Source organism: Polypterus senegalus, chromosome 1 (genome assembly GCF_016835505.1).
Source record: "Polypterus senegalus isolate Bchr_013 chromosome 1, ASM1683550v1, whole genome shotgun sequence".
Classification (NCBI taxonomy): domain Eukaryota; kingdom Metazoa; phylum Chordata; class Cladistia; order Polypteriformes; family Polypteridae; genus Polypterus; species Polypterus senegalus.
Genome location: NC_053154.1, coordinates 171,723,988 through 171,743,504, shown reverse-complemented (window position 1 = coordinate 171,743,504; position 19,517 = coordinate 171,723,988). Strand labels below are relative to the sequence as shown.

General features: G+C 35.9%; 1 protein-coding gene across 1 annotated transcript in view; it reads right to left on the bottom strand.

Moving 5' to 3' along the window:
* The window catches only part of LOC120535275 (espin-like protein), a 128,128-nt gene that overhangs the window by 55,009 nt on the left and 53,602 nt on the right, over positions 1 to 19,517 (bottom strand). Inside the window, exon 5 of the mRNA XM_039763007.1 lies at positions 5,714 to 5,845. Coding sequence (XP_039618941.1) covers positions 5,714 to 5,845 — 132 coding nt within the window. The remainder of the gene's footprint in view (positions 1 to 5,713; positions 5,846 to 19,517) is intronic.

The following is a 19,517-nucleotide window of genomic DNA, read 5'->3' as shown; positions in this document are numbered from 1 at the left end:
AATTAAGAAACTGGGATGGTGCAAAATCATGAGGGCCATTGCAGCACTCCAGAACCAAATCTGAGGACCCGTACATAAATACTGCTTGGGCAGAGAGCAGACTACATTTTCCAGACTCTATTGTGAGACTGAAAATCACCTTAGTGTTCCTTTTTTTATTATCCTGGGGGTCTTCGTCATTGTCACAAAGGGAACTGCTTAGTGTCCCAATCCAGGATACACAACAGACTGTAGTTGCATCTGTCATCCTGAAATCCCTTATACATGAAAAATGAAAACTGATTTACTTGGTAAGATGAATATGCAAGTTCAGCTGTAAAAAAGAAACTACATGTACTTACTGGTTCAGTAAAATAAAAGCTCTAAGCGGTTATTAAAAACGCAAAGAGTATTACAAAAGATATATTATTTTTTTTTTTTTCCAAAAGCTGTTTACTTTCTTCCATTTTTTCTGTTTTACTAGGCATTTGTATACAAGCTCCTTCATATACTTTAATTCATAGATGTCACATTTTTTCAATAAACTAAATTTTTTTATGGACATGTAAGTTGTTACACTATGTGAAAATCATAACATTGACAGAATTTCAGCATATTGGTTGGGAGATGTGTTCCTGGACATAATTAGTAAAACTTTTATATCTGCTTTATTGAATCTTGACACTAAATATACAAGTGTAACTTTACAGGTGTTAAATCAGGGTGTTGAATAGTTTTCAGCATTCTTGGTTCAAGGCTGTACAGTGATAGGGCTTATACAAAAGAGTTTCCATAAAGAGATGCCACTTAACATGGTACCTACTGTATAGACGTGAAGAAAATGGAGGGGTAGATGCCAACAGAGGAGATAAAACAAATCACACTTTTCAATCTGTGAAATTGAAGCTGGGAGATCTCATAACCAAGCCCTGAGTCTCTGTTCTGCATATCACCTACTCCGTAACTGATAACCCACCCAAACAAGTTGCTGTACAGCTCCTGAGCACTTGATTCCAACACTTCCTACTGCCAGTAATTAAACCTTTTGTGTAGGAGGGGTTATTAGTAATCTCACTGGAGAGTTCAAGGGAGCTTTATTTCAAGTAGTTAGTGCATTAAGATATTACCCATGGCCTTGTCTTCATTTATTTATCAATTAGTGGAATTTGTTTTCCTTGTAAATGAATAGCAGCCTTATCTATGAATAAATTCATAGATAGGTTTTAAACAGGTTTTATCTTTATAAATCCCCAATAACTCAACCCTTATAACACAGAAAAACTGTCTGTCATTACAAGCCACTTCAAAAATTGGGGCTTCTTCAGAGTTTTTTTTTTTATACTGTATAACATATAATATATATACTGTACATATACGTCCCATCCTCCACAACCTTGAATTCATTTGGGCTCATAATGAGACAATCAGACCACCTGCACATGCTGGTGGGGCAACATACGGATGGCTGAGCACCTCACACCAACCTAGAGATGTGCTGTTTTCTCAGCAGATCGCTAGCAAGCAGGTTAAAAGATCCTTGAGTATGATAGGTGTCAGTTCAAGCCTTGAGAGGTTAGGAGTATTTACCTGCTTCCTGCTTTAAAGGGAAGGTAATTTGGAAATTATCTGTTCCTATAAAGGAGACCTGAAGCCCAATAATGCTATCTTGAACCTCTAGGCAGTGTTCTAGCTGGATAGCAACAGGAGTTTAAGGGGCTAATACTGACCCTTTAAGATTTATCCAGGTTTTTTGGTTTTCCTCCTTCATTCCATAGATGTATATGTTAACATTAAATATGTTACAGTTAATTGAAAAAATTGTCCCATTATATTTTAGTCATATACTAGTCTTAATAGAAATATGGTTGTTTCATTGACTTAGTTTAATAAATTTCCAGTTTCTAAATGATGATTTGTATTGTATAGGGGCATTACATGATCTCACAAAGCACAATCATTGTTATCCTAAATGAGGCTAGGAAAAGATTTAAAATGTCAATGAAAAAATTGCATGGGTATAACCAGGAAATAATTTATACGGGGGGGTTGATTCCTTCTATGATCAATGACTCTGGACTTTTGTAAAACATGTTTCATTTGGAGTTCAAAGCTCCCTTCCCCGATATGGATAATTGTACAAAATAAACAACAGACTACAAGGCATCTGTTTGGGGAATGCACCACAACACAAACGACATCAAAAGGCATCGAATTTACTCAACTAATATGAAAAGGAAGTACCAAGACAATTTTTACTAAACTGCATTGTGGATGGAACGTAAGTAAAACAGACATGATACATATTGACTGGCTCATACCTGGAAGTGTGGGGTAAGATGAAGAAAACACTGGAAGTAACAGCAGTTATTGGCTCAATTGAAGGAAAGATTGTAAAGTGTGTGGTGTGGGTGTTGGGAATATGTGAATCCCATTATAAAGGAAATAGCAGTGTATGATGGGAATAATCAGATAATACAAAAGGAAAAGAAGGTGTTTGTTTTAAGTAATATATTTCAAGTAAAAAAAAAAGTAATAAAAAACAAATAATAACATTTTCAAACTTGCTTAATTCAATTAAGGTACTAGGTGTAATGCAGGAAACAGACCTGTAAAGAAAGCCGGTCTTGGTCTCCACTAATATGTTTGTTACTTGTTCAACGGTCTCTGTCTGTTTTCTAATCAAGGACATCTGCACTGCTTTTCTTTTCAAATGAGACATTGACTCCAACCTAGAAAAGAATTTGATCCTAACTGACATTCTAAAACAAACAATTTAATTTGGGGTTCTCTTCTAGCCTTGTGTTATGTTTCAGGAAGAAGAGCAAGTCCATTCATGCACTCCAGTAAGTGAGCCTCCTCATAATGTGATATTGCACGATGCCTCTGAGCTATACATTCTGGTGGATGCTAGGCTTTGATTTAAAGCTAGAAATTATAATAGTAAGTGTGTTTTGCAAACACAAAGTGCCGCTTACTGAATGGCACTTGTTTGCTAGCTGATATGGTCAAACAACAAGAAGCCATTCCTGTTCAGTTATAGTACTGACAAAGCCAATTCATAGCTTTGTCAGTAGTATGGCTTGGCTCTCTTGTGGTCTGTGTTGTTGAGGTGTAGACATTGTTTACATTTGTTCACCAGGAAACAACTTTTCACCTGCTTGGAGTTTAGGTCAACTGTAAGTATAATAAGCTACTTTCAAACAAAAAACAAAGAAGTAATTCTAGGGAAAATTGGTTTTGAATGGAAATATGTTGCTCTCCAAACTGCTCATTACATTAAACCTGATGTACCATCTTTCTGGTCACACTAATTAAATCAACTGCATGTTTTGTAGGATTTACTACTGCAACTCAGTGGTACATTGTTTGGGGTGACACAGGAGACCTAACAACAGAGCAAATAAATACATAGATAAATGCCATTTGCATCTATGCATGGGACAAGGAGATGCTTAAGGGCACTCAATATATGTTGAGGTGCCCAAAATGTATAGTGATATCACAGTCAAGATATTATATACAAGGAGCATGGGAATGCACTGGAATCTAAAAATGTAGCTCAGAAGCATAATATGGCAGAAGAGCTTTGGAAGACTGAGAACTGAAGATAAATAAGAAGAACATAGAATACATGAGGTTTAATGATGATCAAGATTCTGAAGTTAGCCTGAAATGAGTGGACACATTTAAATATCTAGGATCAATGGTGGAAAACTACATACAGAGATAACCCATCGAGTGCAGTGTGGATAGAACAATAGGAAAAAGGTATTAGGAGTATTGTGTGATCGAAGAAGGTTAAAGGTAAAACATTTAAGGCAGTGGTAAGACCAACAATGATGTATGGAGTTGACATGGACAGTAAAAGGCCGTGATGGACAAGGAGGTGGAGGACTGAGCTGTTTGGAGAAGGATGATCAAGTACATTGACCCCTCATAGAATTGGGAAAAGATGAAGAGGAAGAAAACCCTTTTCATGGTTACAGTCATAAGGGAGCTTTATTGAGCCACCCTTGCCTACAGAACAGAATGCCAAAAACCAACATTCTTTATGAAAGATGTTTATTATCAAAAATAATATCAATGGATTGATAAATAATAGGAGAGTGTAAGGTAACAAAATAATAAACCCAAAAACAAAACCCGTTTGCCTCATAATACTTATATTCAGTCCCTACCTACTAGTGGTGTGGCTTGTCCACTTGCCCACAATTAAATGTTTCAAGGCAACAAATATCTGTCCTGCTTAACTCCCAAACTGTCACCTTCTCCTTCTTTCAGCTCCAGATCCAGCCACATACCCTCCACCCTTTCCCAGCTCACCTCCTGACTGTAAAATTCTCTGCCCAAGAAAATGCCTTATACTCCATCCTGGAGCTAATTCGGCATAGAACTTCAGAGACACTTCTAGGGTCAATAATGCACCCCAAAGGTAGACTTGTAGCCTCCTTCCCAGAGCTACCTTCAGTGACCAAATCACTACCTGCACTGATGACCTGTAATATTTGTTAAAAGACCAGGCATCATTTGTCTCTCTGGTTTCAGATGCTCTTTCATATAAAACGCAAAAGTCCATTTTCTAAGTTTTATTTTACCAGCACTGGATGCTAATGCAGCAATAATAGGCGCAATGCAGGATACAGACCTAGGGGAGAGACTAAAATCTACTCAAGTAGGAACTAAAACTTGACTAAGAATAAGCAGTAAACCTAACAATGTCTCCTTGGTGTTTGTGTGGAAATTCACAGCATTAAAACAGAGGGTACTTCAAACTGTTATGTTTCAGTTCGGGCTCCTGGCTCAAATTGTTGTTTTATTGCTTTTTGTTCATGTTTGATGCATTTGCTTGTGTCATTATTATTATTATTATTTATGTTAATTATTTGTGTGTTTTTTTTCATTAGTTTCGTGCATTACTTAATTTCTATATGCCTATGGCTGATCACTTATGTTCCATGTGATTTGTGGAAGATTTTCTTTTTTTACCGTGTCCTGTTCGGCTATGAAGCAATCAGAATTGATGTCTGAATGCTGGCGACTAGCCTTACAGTTTTTCTCTCAGGTGGAGCGTTACAGCTTCTGATTTGTGGAAGATTTTCAAAAAGGTGGGACCCCCTGACTATCTCTGTCAAGGGACTATCTTCAACCCTATAAAGGCTGGAGAAACACATAGTTCTTTACGGTACATTGTATTCACTGGGTGTTAGTAAATTCTCTTTGATATTTGCTGTGATTTCTTCGATTAACTAGATTTTGCTATCTTTTGCTTTTATTTTGACCTTTCTGGATTTGTGTATTGGGACTTGTTTGCTACTTTTACTATTTTTCAAGGCAACTTCTTCTGAGCTTTTTTTGTTACAGAACATTTTGAAAATAAATCTGTTATTTTATAAAGTTTCTATGCTTGGCATACAAGATGAAGGGTGCGGCTTTTTTGCAGCAAGTTTTAGAACTCGCAATGTCATAACACCAACAAACTGTGGGCCATGCACTCTGATGTTATTCATTTCTATGCGAGAAAGTAACAAGTTTCACCAGGAAAGTATTTCAAAAATGTTAGTTGGCTAGTTCTGAACATCTGGGCCTTTTTTTAAAAAAAAGTGTTAATTAAAACGAGGCATGCATTGGGTACAGGAGTTCCTTAATTAAAATATACAGCACAAAAGACAACATAAATATATAAAATGACATGTTATTCTGTCACGTATTTCCCTGCAAATAAAGACATTCTTACCAGCTGTTCCACTCTCTTCAGGTAGTTGGCACACTCTGTATGCCCATTATATTCTGCCAAGTCTGCGGCGGTGTACCCATCGCGGTCCTGGATTTCAGGGTCTACATTATTCATTACCAAAATCTGACAGCACTGTGAAAATCAGAAAAACAGAAGTTAGGCTTTTAAATTAGAATTTTGCACAATAGTACTAAGTTGCTCACTTAAACAGTTTATTGCTTTCTTACATTAGACAGCCATCTAGTGGGAGGTACAAAACAAATGCAATTATTATGTGAATTTGGTAACATAGGATCTTTTTTATTGTCTACTGGACAAGTTTTTATTATTCTTACAAACTTCCCTAGAACATTATAGCAAGTTTTGAGAAACTTCCGGTGTTGTTGCACGTTGTGATGGCACTTAGTTGGACAGAACTGTTGTCCCATTTTTTTTTCTGTGTATGTCTTTATGGTGCAAGGATAGTGGGGCTTGTTCTTTTGACCTCAAAGCAGAAGGGATTAAGAACAAAATAAAAAAGATAAACAGAACTTGTAACTTAAAAGACGAGTATGCTTAGGACACAAGTATGATATTTTTGATATAACAGAACATCTCCCAAACCCCAGGTCCAAAACACAACTGAACAAAACCAGAATAATGTCTTTATTAGACAAAGTTTACTAAATAAACTCTTCTTCTTCAGATACCTTACTTTTCTTTCCTCTTCATGCTAGGTAAGCTCTTGATACTCCTGCTCTCTTAACTTTAAAACCCCTGGCTGAGTCATGGAGGCTGCTTTTAAAGATAACCCAGGAATACTTCCTGCTCTGATATATTTCTGGATCTGTGTCACATAAAGTAATGGCAGAGAGTGAGGCTGCATCCTTAAAGCTTCCATCAGCAACTCTAAAGGTCCTCTGCTGGGTTGTCTGCCCAAACTACAATCCTAGGCAATGCAAACTGGAGCAGTAAGAGAAAGGTGCTGGGAGCCAGGAAAGGTACCATATATCATATACAGTACAGCATATGGCATTGGCATTTGAGAGAACAAAAAAAAAACTAATGTTACAGAGCCACCCAGTGGTAGGTAGCATACAATTGCAACATGCAGCAATTTGTACTTTGAGGCGTTGTTAAAAAAATGAGATCTTAACTAAAGTTGTGTTTATTAACTACTGCCTTGGTTTTCCTGAAAATTTTTTTCAACCCATTCTCTTGTCTGTCTGTTTTCTTCTCAGCTTAATCCAATTCAAAGTTGCAGAGGGGCATAGCCTAGCACTACTGTATTAAGCAGCAATTATCTATGGAGGGCCACAAGTCCCTCAGTCATAAAATTACTATGACTAACAAATGGCTCGATTTACAGTCATCAATAACAACCACACATATCCCTGGGATGTGGGCAAAAAGTGGAGTACCCAGTGAAAAACCCACTCCCACAAATATGGACCATATACCAAATTGTTCAGAATCATTGCAAACTGTGACAGCAGTCTGCTAAAGAAAAAAGTGAAAATACAAATGTATGAATATAATCATGCCTGATTTGCAACAAAACTTGTGATGACAATTGTTCTGACAGAAACTGTTTGGAAAAATTTCAAACTGCTGTCAGGGCTGAAGCTGTGGTAGGCTCAGAGGAGATAAAGCTCCCATCTAGTCAGAAGCCTGCCCCACTCAGTCAAGAAGAATTACTTAGTGCACCTCTTTATTTTATTAGATATTTCTGTTATTGAGAAACTCCTGATATCTAATGGTCCAGGTATTTTAAAAATTCCTTCACTGTTTAATCACCATCCCTTAGCTAACATCTTTTATGTACGGTGTCCATTTTGTTAGTTTAGATATAATGAAGACACTCATTTTTGTACCTGTACCTGTAATCTGGTTCTTTATCAAGAAGCAGTGGCCAGATAAAGAAGAAAATAATTGCTACAAAACATTTTAATTACACATTCTGATTGCCAAAGTGTTACTAATAATGACAATTAAAATGCAGAATGTAATCTAAATCTTCAGATGCATTTTTTTCAGCTATGTCTGTGAACCACTGTAGCAGTTCAGCGTGTTCAGTATAACTTTTTATTTTATTTTTTTTGATTTTATTAAAATCAAATAACATTCCATACAAATATGTCAAGCTTTATAAGACTTGGTTTAGAAACAAATCAATCCCCACTCATGAGAAAGAGAGCTAGGCCAGCAGAGTAAAACTTCAAGCTAGTAAAAATAAGTAAATAGATAAAGTGATAAATGAATAAAAATAAACAAAAAAGAGGGAAGAGAATATGCTTCCTCAATTGAAATGCTTATTCTAAAATGTTATTGATTAGATCCTGCCAGGTTTTGAAAACGTTTTGGACAGATCCTTTAAGTGTGAACTAGATTTTTCCAATTTCAAATAGTATATAACATCAGGTACCAACTGACTTAAAAGAGGTGGGCTAGGATTCTTCCAATTGAGCAAGATAAGTATACATGCCAATAGTGTAGTAAAGGCAATTACAGTTTGTTTGTCCTCCATTTAAGCCCATCTGGAAGTACACTAAACACAGCTGTTAATGGATTAGGAGGGATTGTGACACCAAGGCTGTCTGAAAGGCTTTTAAAGATTTTTGTACAAAATGATGTTAATTTGGTGCACACCCTAAAAATGTGGCCCAGTGAGGCTGGAACTTGATTGCAATGTTCGCAGGTTGGATCTTGCCCTGGAAACATTTTGGACAATTTTGAATGAGACAGATGTGTTCGATATATAATTATAAGTTTAATAATTGCATGCTTTACACATATGGAGCTTGAATGAATTCTGTGCATTGCTGCCTACCACTCCATTTCTGAGATGTTGAGTGAGAGATCCTTTTCCCATTGTCCTCTTGGATCTTTGAAAGGGAGGGACTGTAAAATGGTTTTATATATTGCAGAAATGCTTTTTGAGTCCTCAAGACTAATCAATATTTTTTCCGGTATAGAGGTAGGTGGGAGGTGAAGAAAATTGGACAGGTTTTGTTTAGCAAAGTTTTGATATTACTGAAGGAAGCACTTTCTCAATCCTTCTGGCTAGGACTTTGGAGAGTATCTTAATATCATTATTCAGAAGTGAAATTGGTCTGTATGATGAACATTGTAATAAGTCCGTATTTTGTCTAGGAAAGATGGTAATTAATGCTTGGCAAAAAGTTTGAGGTAGAATTTCATTGTCTCTATTTTCTGTAAATGCTGCTAATAAAAGGGGAGCTAGCCAAGATTTTTTTTATATATAAAATTCGGCAGGGTAGCCATCAGGACCTGCTGCTTTCTCATTCTGAAGTAAATTTATAGCATCTAGTAATTCTGATAGTGCCAGAGGTTTATCCAATTCCTCTGCACTGACAGTATCTATTTGTGGTATTTGTATTGCATCTAGAAATGCATCAGATTGTGTCTTACCTTCTTTGAACACAGTAGAATATAAGGACTTAAATGTGTGCATTATATTTTTATGGTAAATTATTTTGTCTCTGTCTGTGTTGATGATTGCTGGGATTACATTGCGAACTTCCTGCTTGTGGGATATGTTAAGCTAAGATCTTATTAGCTTTCTCTCCATGTTCAAAGTAATGGTGTCCTGATTTAAAAATAAGTTGCTCAGTTACTTCAATTGTTAAGAGGTTGAGTTCTAAATGCAGAGCCTGTCTTTTCCTATGAAGTGCTTCACTTGGACACCTGGCATGCTCTTTATCTATATTCTAGTAATTTCACTGATTACTGTAGCTCTGATACCTTCTTGGTTTCCAATTTATTTTTGTGGGACAGATATGAGATACTCTGTCCTCTTAAGAAAGCCTTCAGGGTTTCCCAAAGTATTCCTGCAGAAACCTCTGAGGATGTGTTTGTCTCTAAACAAAATCGATTTGTTTGGATATAAAATTTGTACAGTTCTCATCTGCTAATAAAAATGGGTTTAGACATCATCTGTGAGATGAGTATGTGGGGAATAATGATTTTAGCTCCAAGATCATCAATTTTTGGACACTCAGATAAATGATTTGACAGAACCAATCAAACAAGAGCTTCTCTCAAGTATTTACAGGCCTTTATTGTAGTAATTCTCATATCGTTATTAGTGAACTACCTGTGTTCCCAAAGGTAAGTCAGGTTTGCTTGCAAGGTGGCTATCATTGTATCTTACAAAAGGAACATTTGATTTAACCACATAGATTAGTCTGCTACGCACTCATTTTTTTATTGCCTGACCTCCTCACTCATCAACGCACTTTGCTCATGTTTGGGCCATGGAGAACGGCTTTAAAACAAAAACCATGGAACCTTTTACCTGAAATTCTTGTGAATGATAGAAATGTAACTTCTATTCCACTTCTTGCTGATCACATTTAGTGATTGCTCTCTCCATCTTATTTTTTTTTTTTTTTTTTTGACAATTACTTACTAAGTGATTATTTGATATCTATTCAGACAATCTGCGTTATTGTGAAGGAGCACTATGAGTTTGCATGGAGGACTCACCCTTGGCAAAGACAATCCCTAAATTGTAAGTGGACTATATATTTACCACCACTACTGCTGTATCATTGTGATTGACTGTCTGTTGTTACATAATCTTCTTTTAAGGATCACTGTCTGAAAACCAGCAAATCCAACAAAATTTGATCAGAACAATAGTATTCTGTGTTAATTGTATCGGTGATGCACAGTATGCTTGTATTTAACAAATGTTTATTGCACCTGGTGGTGCATTATGTTGCTGCAGGAAGTAAAGTAGTATGCCTCAGAGAGAATCAATTTCCTTCTCCTGAACTCCTAAAAAGTGATGCAGATGCTTACACAGCTCACTCATCTTGCCTTGAGAGAGCACAATGACTGCTTGTGCAATTTTGTTTATGCCTAAGTTTTCATTTGGGTTATTACTGCCTGGAGTGGAGAACACAGGTGCAAGATCACATGGTCAGGGTGGTACTGGTTCACCTAGACAGGGAATTTGCACATCCAATCGAAGCAGAGGAAATTTTATGGTTAAGACTTAAAGTGTAGAAAAAAAAGTGTGCTGTGGGAAGAATGAAATATGAATACATTTCTTGCGCTTTTAAGAAAGTGTTGTCATTGAATGCACATAATTGAATAAACATCTGTCTGCGTAATTGTTTAGGAACAAGTGTTACAGGACAAAGATACAAAATTGATCACCACAAGTGAAGACCTCAGAACAAAATACAAGCAAGTTATAATTTATTACTTACAAAAACTTAACAGCTAATATCAGTTAGACAGAAATTCCACAAATAAGAGAGTCTTCAAACACCCCTTAAAAACATTGAGGGAGTCAGCAGTTTGGATGGAAGTGGGCAGCTTATTACACAGGATAGAAACTACACATGAAAAGAGCTTGATTGAGATGTATTGCCACACAGAGGTAGCATCACCAGACATTTTTTTATCAGCAGGCCTAAATGGCCGAGAAGGAGCACATGTCCTCACAAGTGTCTCCATATGTGTAGGTGCTGACTAATTGACTACTCTATAGGCAGGCATCAAGTAGATGAACTTAACATGTGCTCTTATGATGAGCCAAAGCAGTGTGTTCTAAAAAGAAATCACAAATACTCTCGTATGATTGGTCCTTGCACAACTACATTTATTAGCCACATTCTTTGCACTTCTTGACCATCTTTTTCACCCAGTTCAAATAATATTAGCTACATAACACCTAAATGCGATTATGGCCAAGATGTCTTTAATTACTCCCTGGACACATATTATAACTGCTTTAAAATTTATTTATAATAACACTGTTGTCAACACATCAGAACAAATACTGTATAGTCGTTTCATATAAGTTGTCTAATTGGTTTTCAAAGAAAAAATACATTACAATTACATTAATAGGCATACCATAAATACAATTCAGAAGCACAATTTACATTTTTAGGAATATGTTTTCCCCAACGTACCTCAGTTTTCATTATGATAAAAAACAACTCAGGAGGTATACACAGAACAGCTCCTTCCCCGTACTTTAGGCTGAAAAGGCAGAGGACAAATCTGGAACATATTTTTGTATATTATTATTTTCTGCATATGACCATGAAAGACACCAAAAGCATATCTGTTTTCAGGTTCAAGACACATGTTAGTTGTCAGGACTGCATTAGGTGTCTGTCCTTTATTTTGTTTCATTTTCCCTATTTGTTGTCTTTGTTTTTTCTAACTACTTCCACCTTTTAATATTTTCATTTAAGGTTATTATTTATTTTTGTAGTCTTATATAAAGTAAAATTCCTTTTTACCCAAGGTAATGAGGACTGATACTACCTTGGATAACAGAAAACTCAGATAAAACATATGGCAGCGTTTTGCTATGGTCCAACCATTTGATAACTTCCAGTTTCACTTGTAAAGATATACAACACACATCCTTTTCCCTCTCACTAAATCTTCAAGATAGATAGATAGAATTTATTTGTCCCCAGGGGAAAATCTGTCTTTTTATAGAAGCTCTTTAAATAAATACATACATAAACAGGTAGATAGGTAAGTAAAGAAATAAATATACACAAACAATTTGGTCTGAACACACACTGGAATGACTATAACGCAAGAAAATTCATAAGAAAGAAAATTTCCAACTTGGCCGATCCCTGTCAGAGTGAGGCATTATGCAGACGTATTACTGTCAGTATAAAGGAACCCCAGTAGTGTTTCTTGACACATTTCAGCTGAATAATTCTTTTCCTCAAAGTACTCAGTGTTGAAGTGCCAGAAAAAGGATGTGCAGCATTTGTTCACATGAAGTTTTATTTTATTTCTCTCCTTTGCTACAACCTTCACGGGGTCCATTGTGTGTCCTATAACTTAGCCTGCCATTTAAATTAGCTTGTTGATTTGGTGTGCCTCTCCTGAAGTGATCTTACCAGCCCAGCACACCACAGCATGGAAAATCACACTGGTCATCACAGAGTTATAGAAGATGTGAAAGATGTCACTTACCACATTAAAGGAATGCAGTCTCCTAAGGAAAAAGAGCCTGATCTGACCTTTATTATATAGTTCCTCTGTGCTATGAGACCAGTCCAACCTGTCATTACCATGGACCCCCAAGATGAAGACTTAATGAACTACAGAAATGTATAAACACAGAAATCCTAAGTGAACAATACAAAACAAGACAATGTGTACATGGTCAACACTGGTAACAAACTGCAGAGAGGTGAGTGAGTCATGCCCACATGCCCACAGTCACCAGCTCCTTGCCGCTCACTTGAAGGTATAGTATGTATATGTTTGGTACAGTATTCATGGTAACACCTTTATTGAATTATAAAAGAAGTAGTGTATTACATTTACAGGTTGACCGCAGATAATACAGAAACTTGGTTAATCAATGAAAAAATAATCGGGGTTCTACTGTAGTTAAATATTTTTCTTAGTATTTGTTAATTGTTTTAATTGAGTTCACTTGTTACTTCTGATTTAGATAATTTAATTTTGTTAACTGAACCAGGGGTGGACTCCCGTCCCAATTACCCAGGCATACTGCATTATCAAGCAGTCCTGAAGACTGCCTTATTATAGCACAGCTTTGGTCTCACACTACTACTGGGGCATTGCTTAGAGTAAATCTTTCATGTGCTTTGGCACACCTTCTTTAAAGCTGGTCTTTCATGTATTTCAGATTTCTACATTTAAAGTTGTCAACTTCTTTTGGAGATTCATGCTTTTCATTTGATGGTTAACCTATAGTACACTGAATGTACAAGTTAACCTGGGAAATTCTAGGTATTTGGAACCGTTTTTAGAAGTGTCTTGTTAAAAATAATCATTAACAGACTTATTCTGGTTTATGACTCTTTGCCTGTCTACCTTTCTGTGTTATAGGATAATGTCTTGCATAGACTGCAGAACTGGTATGCCACCAGGGCCCTGGCCTTGGCTACTTTTAGACTTAGTGATGGGACAGCCATTTGAGTGAAACTGAATTAGTCTTTCTTTGCAGAAAGAACTGTGAAACAGTGCCATTTTGGGCCCAGTGAGATTCACAATATTGACTCAGAAAGAATGATGTTTTGTATATATAAAAACATTCCCCACCCTATATTTTCACCTGTTCTGTATCCTTGTGACAGTGCTGACATGGGGACTACAATTCATGACTACATCAGGCAGAAGAACTGTGCTATGACTGATGGGAGGACATCCTGATTAGCACATTGCAACATCTCTCCCAGACCACTCACCCACTTTGTATTACAATTTTATTGCCTCACTCTATTACAGCTTTTGTCAAATAGTATATGTTTTTGTCTCACCATTTTACGTTTAGCTATGTTACATTATCAAAAGACACCCATTTATTTTTATCTGGACCCTATTCTGAAAAATTTCCAAAAAGTCCAAAAGAAAAGAAAAAAATCTTTTTTTAGTAGTTTTCACAAATTGCAACTGTGACGAAAAGTCTGAAATGAAGTGAGGAGACTACATTTTTTTTTAGCAAATCAAGGTATTTAAAAAAACCCAATGTTACTACCTCCCTATATACTGTTATTAGGTTCACAATACCAATCAACACTCAGTGTTACCTGCTTTTTGCAGCATGATGTGTGCTGCAGAATAAGAAAAATATAGACAAAATGAAAGCACAAAAATCCCTGCAAATTATATGACAGATCTAAGCCACAATGAAACAGAGTGAATCACAATTTTTTCTATAGCGAACTGGAGTAACTGTTTAGATGGTAGAAACAGAATAACTGATGACAGTGTGCTTGAGTGAGTAAAATTAATTAATAACTTTTATTGTTCTTACAGGGAGTACAGTCATTTATTCAAGTGGAACTTGAACTTGAACTTATTCTTACTCAACGTTGTTTTGGAGAAATTAAGTGGATAGAACTGGTAAGTTTTGTCAGTCTGAATTGCCTGTTTTGACTGAATATTTCTAATGTTCTTATTCAAATCCATTTTGTGATGAGGCAGTTCTAATTTTAGGGTTTGATACCAACATAGAATCAAGATTTATAGCAATTTTAAATAGATTTTGGACAAATGAAGTTTGAATTATCTCTATAACATTACCAAATATCACTACTGATCAAACAATCCCCCAGGCCCCACTGACTGCAGATGCTTACTGTGGTCCATGATACTTGATCTTTAAAACTTTGGTTTAGTTTCTACTTCATGTTTATTTTCTTGTTTCCTTTGTTCTGTTTTTACTGATTCTGTTATTTTCTTAATATGATTTTTTACATTTCCTTAGTTAATTTTGTGCTTCACTCATTTTATTATCCTTAATATCTTAATAATAATAATATCAAATTCATTAAATTATTTCAAGTTACATAATTCTGGAGACATATGTGGCCTCTTCTTTCTTCCTCTAAACTAACTACAACCTTAGTAAGATCAGATACAGGTTTAATCAGTTAAACTGTCTTATATCATTGTGAAATGACTGGATTACAATCATTGCTGAAGATTACCCTTTACAGATTCAGGAGAACCCAAAATTATTTTATTGTATTACATTGAGAATTAGGATAACTAAGAATAAAATAGGGCTAAGTATTACGACAATAGAAAATGTAGAGTTTCTGGGATTGAATCATGCTTAAACCACATGAAGAAACTGTGGAAAAATGTATTATTTTATGTGTTCTACTGTCAAAGTTTAGCTTAGGACTAATGCATGCAACAGTTGCTGTATGTCCAGAAAAGGGTGCATTATTGTATAGTTTTTATTTTTAGAATTGTTAACCGTTTCTACTTTCTAGCAGTCTGTAAGTTCAGTCCATAGTTGTTGTCTAAACTTTTTACCAAACAAGATTATTTTTATGCTTTTATTATATTTACTTATACTGAAAGTTAGAATAGACTTCTTATCAAATATACAGCCTTGCCTCTGTTTTTCGCTACTATTATTTCTTGTTTTGCGAGAACTGCTTTAATCAGAGTACACACTTTGCTTTTGGTGTTCCATATATGTGTTATACACATGTGCTAATAGTCTCATGCTTCTTCCACTACAAAACCCATCTTTTATCAGTTAAGTATGCTTTGGGTTCAGAATTATTCTCAAGAATCTATTTACAAGACAGAATAAACCCACAGGGAGCTGGCATTTGGAGGAACCAATCTATTGGAAGCAGGACATATTTTAAGAGCTGTTGTAAGATAGCACTTGCATGTGTCATTACAGAGTGCTCCAATTTACTCCTGGACGGGAAAAGGAATTTATCAGTATGCAGCCTGCAAAAATACCCCTGCCCACTGAGACCAGACAACTGTCCACTTGATTCATTACCACATGCACCATTACCTTAAGGAATCTTTTTGTATTATTATGTGTTTGTGAAAAAACATGAAACAAAGTAATCTAGAAAATGAAGAGAATGGCTTAATTATTTAATCTTTTTTTTTTTTTGTAAAGAAAAAGAGCTTCATTAATCAATATATTGATTGAACACAAAATTAAATTACAGAAAAAAAGTTGCAATTTCTTTTAATCTACTAACTAAATAAAATGGGATGCAAAAGTTTGGGCAACCTTGTTAATAGTCATTATTTTCCTGTATAAATCGTTGGTTGTTACGATAAGAAATGTCAGTTAAATATATCATATAGGAGACACAAACAGTGATATTTGAGAAGTGAAATGAAGTTTATTGGATGTACAGAAAGTGTGCAATAATTGTTCAAACAAAATCAGGCAGGTGCATAAATTTGGGCCCCGTTGTCATTTTATTGATTCTAAAACTTTAGAACTAATTATTGGAACTCAAATTGGCTTGGTAAGCTCAGTGACCCCTGACTTACATACACAGGTGAATCCTATAATGAGAAAGAGTATTTAAGGGGGTCAATTGTAAGTTTCCCTCCTCCTTTAATTTTCTCTGAAGATTAGCAACATGGGGGTCACAAAACAACTCTCAAATGACCTGAAGACAAAGATTGTTCACCATCATGGTTTAGGGAAGGATACAGAAAGCTGTCCCAGAGATTTAAGCTGTCTGTTTCCACAGTTAGGAACATATTGAGGAAATGGAAGACCACAGGCTCAGTTCAAGTTAAGGCTCAAGTGGCAGACCAAGAAAGATTTTGGATAGACAGAAGCGACGAATGGTGAGAACAGTCAGAGTCAACCCACAGACCAGCACCAAAGACCTACAACATCATCTTGCAGCAGATGGAGTCACTGTGCATCGTTCAACCATTAGCACTTTACACAAGGAGATGCTGTATGCGAGAGTGATGCAGAGGAAGCCTTTTCTCCGCCCACAGCACAAACAGAGCCACTTGAGGTATGCTCAAGCACATTTGGACAAGCCAGCTTCATTTTGGAATAAGGTGCTGTGGACTGATGAAACTAAAATTGAGTTATTTGGGCATAACAAGGGGCGTTATGCATGGAGGAAAAAGAACACAGCATTCCAAGAAAAAAACCTGCTACCTACAGTAAAATATGGTGGTGGTTCCATCATGCTGTGGGGCTGTGTGGCCAGTGCAGGGACTGGGAATCTTGTCAAAGTTGAGGGACGCATGGATTCCACTCAGTATCAGCAGATTCTGGAGACCAATGTCCAGGAATCAGTGACAAAGCTGAAGCTGCGCGGGGCTGGATCTTTCAACAAGACAACGACCAAACACTGCTCAAAATCCACTAAGGCATTCATGCAGAGGAACAAGTACAACGTTCTGGAATGGCCATCTCAGTCCCCAGACCTGAATATAATTGAAAATCTGTGGTGTGAGTTAAAGAGAGCTGTCCATGCTCGGAAGCCATTAAACCTGAATGAACTAGAGATGTTTTGTAAAGAATCCAGACTCTCATTGGAACCTACAGGAAGCGTTTATAGGCTGTAATTTCTGCAAAAGGCGGATCTACTAAATATTGATTTCATTTCTTTTTTGTGGTGCCCAAATTTATGCACCTGCCTGATTTTGTTTGAACAATTATTGCACACTTTCTGTAAATCCAATAAACTTCATTTCACTTCTCAAATATCACTGTGTGTGTCTCCTATATGATATATTTAACTGACATTTTTTATCGTAACAAACAACGATTTATACAGGAAAATAATGACTATTAACAAGGTTGCCCAAACTTTTGCATCCCACTGTATATATATATATATATATATATATATATATATATATATATACATACATACATACAAAACAATAAATGTAGTCATTCAGGAATGTTCAGTAATTATATTGCCACTTAAACACTGGTTGGAAGGGTCTCTACATTCATTTTTAGAGTTTAAGGATGAAAATATATAATTTTTGCAATTAGAAGAAAGACTTAATACAAGTTGAAGCACGTAAACTATTGTTAGTCATTTTACTTTATGTGGGTTAATTTCTTTAGACATGGAACAAAACATTTTAAGGCAGGACTCCTATTTCATCAGTTAGACATTCGGACACTAGATGGTGATAAAGAGCCAATTATTCCCTTCCACAGCAGCTACTGTATTAGGTGATTGTAAATCATAACCTTTTTATGGTGTTCAAGTATCTCTTGTATACACAATTCTTCAGTCTCCACAGTCTAATGTTTACTGTAACAAATTAACGTAATTTTTCAGTTTTTTATGTCATCTAATTGTGTATAACATGTTGCTTCTTTGTTCATTTTCAGGTAATCTAAAAACAGCCATAAGGATTTTGCTGGTCTTTTACTCTGATCTACAGTCCTTGGTCACATATTTCACTTCAGTTTATTAGTTGTTTGCTGCTTTAGGAAATACTTAACTATTTCTGGCATAACTAAAGCATCCTGTATTGCACATTTACATGGTCAATATTTTTATTTGATTGAAAAAATTTTTTTCACAGTTGAATAAAAGGTTTTTAAGAATTTTTTTAATACTATTTTTTTGATGTCATTTATTTCTCATGTTAGATTCTCTCTAAGCCTTTTCCCTAGTTATAATAAAGTGCCTGTTAGTCAAACTGAACTTTTAACACTGCCACTGACTCTTTATGTCTTCTTTTCAGGATGACTCAGTGTAAGCTTTCTATCATAGGTAGAATTTTCCAGGAACAACCTTAAGATGCACTTCCTATTATCTACCTTAATAAAAGGATAAGTGTCTATGTATCTGTGCCAGTCCAGTTGCATTATCTCTGCTATTTCCAAGGATGGCGCATCATAAACAATTTTAGTAATGCATTGCATTTGTCATTTCAACAAATGATGCATTACAACAGACTTTTACTAATCCCATACCGAATGGCATACAACAGAGACATATGCGTTGCATGGTACACTTCAAACATTAATGCAGAGGTCTACATTGATTACATAGATTTCAACCTAGCACAGCTAGTGGGTGTATAAAAGAATAAGTGTGGTATTTATCAAGTCCTCCCACTGTCCAAAAACACGCAGGTTACATGAATTAGCAGTGTTACATTTTCCTGACTGTGTGTGGTGAGGCTTGTGTGTTTGTTTGTTTGCCGTGCTATGGACTGTCACCCAGTCTAGGGTTTGTTGCTTTCTGCCCTACACTAACTTAAATCGGCTCTAGATCCCTCCACCCTGTGACCCTGATCTGGATTAAATGGGTTATATGATATGAAATACCATACCATTTCTGATGGTTTAAAATGAGGTCTAGAGGACATTGATCCAAATATGAAAACTAAAGTATTAAAACTTTTCAATTTCAAGTTTCAATTTCAGAAAACATGTCTTCTCTGTTTCTGTAGTATGTTGATGACGTCAAAAAGAAATGCAAGTAATACATTTTATCACAGATTCTTAAACTTACCTGTTCACAGTGAATGCAGTAATACTAGTAGCCGTATTAGTACT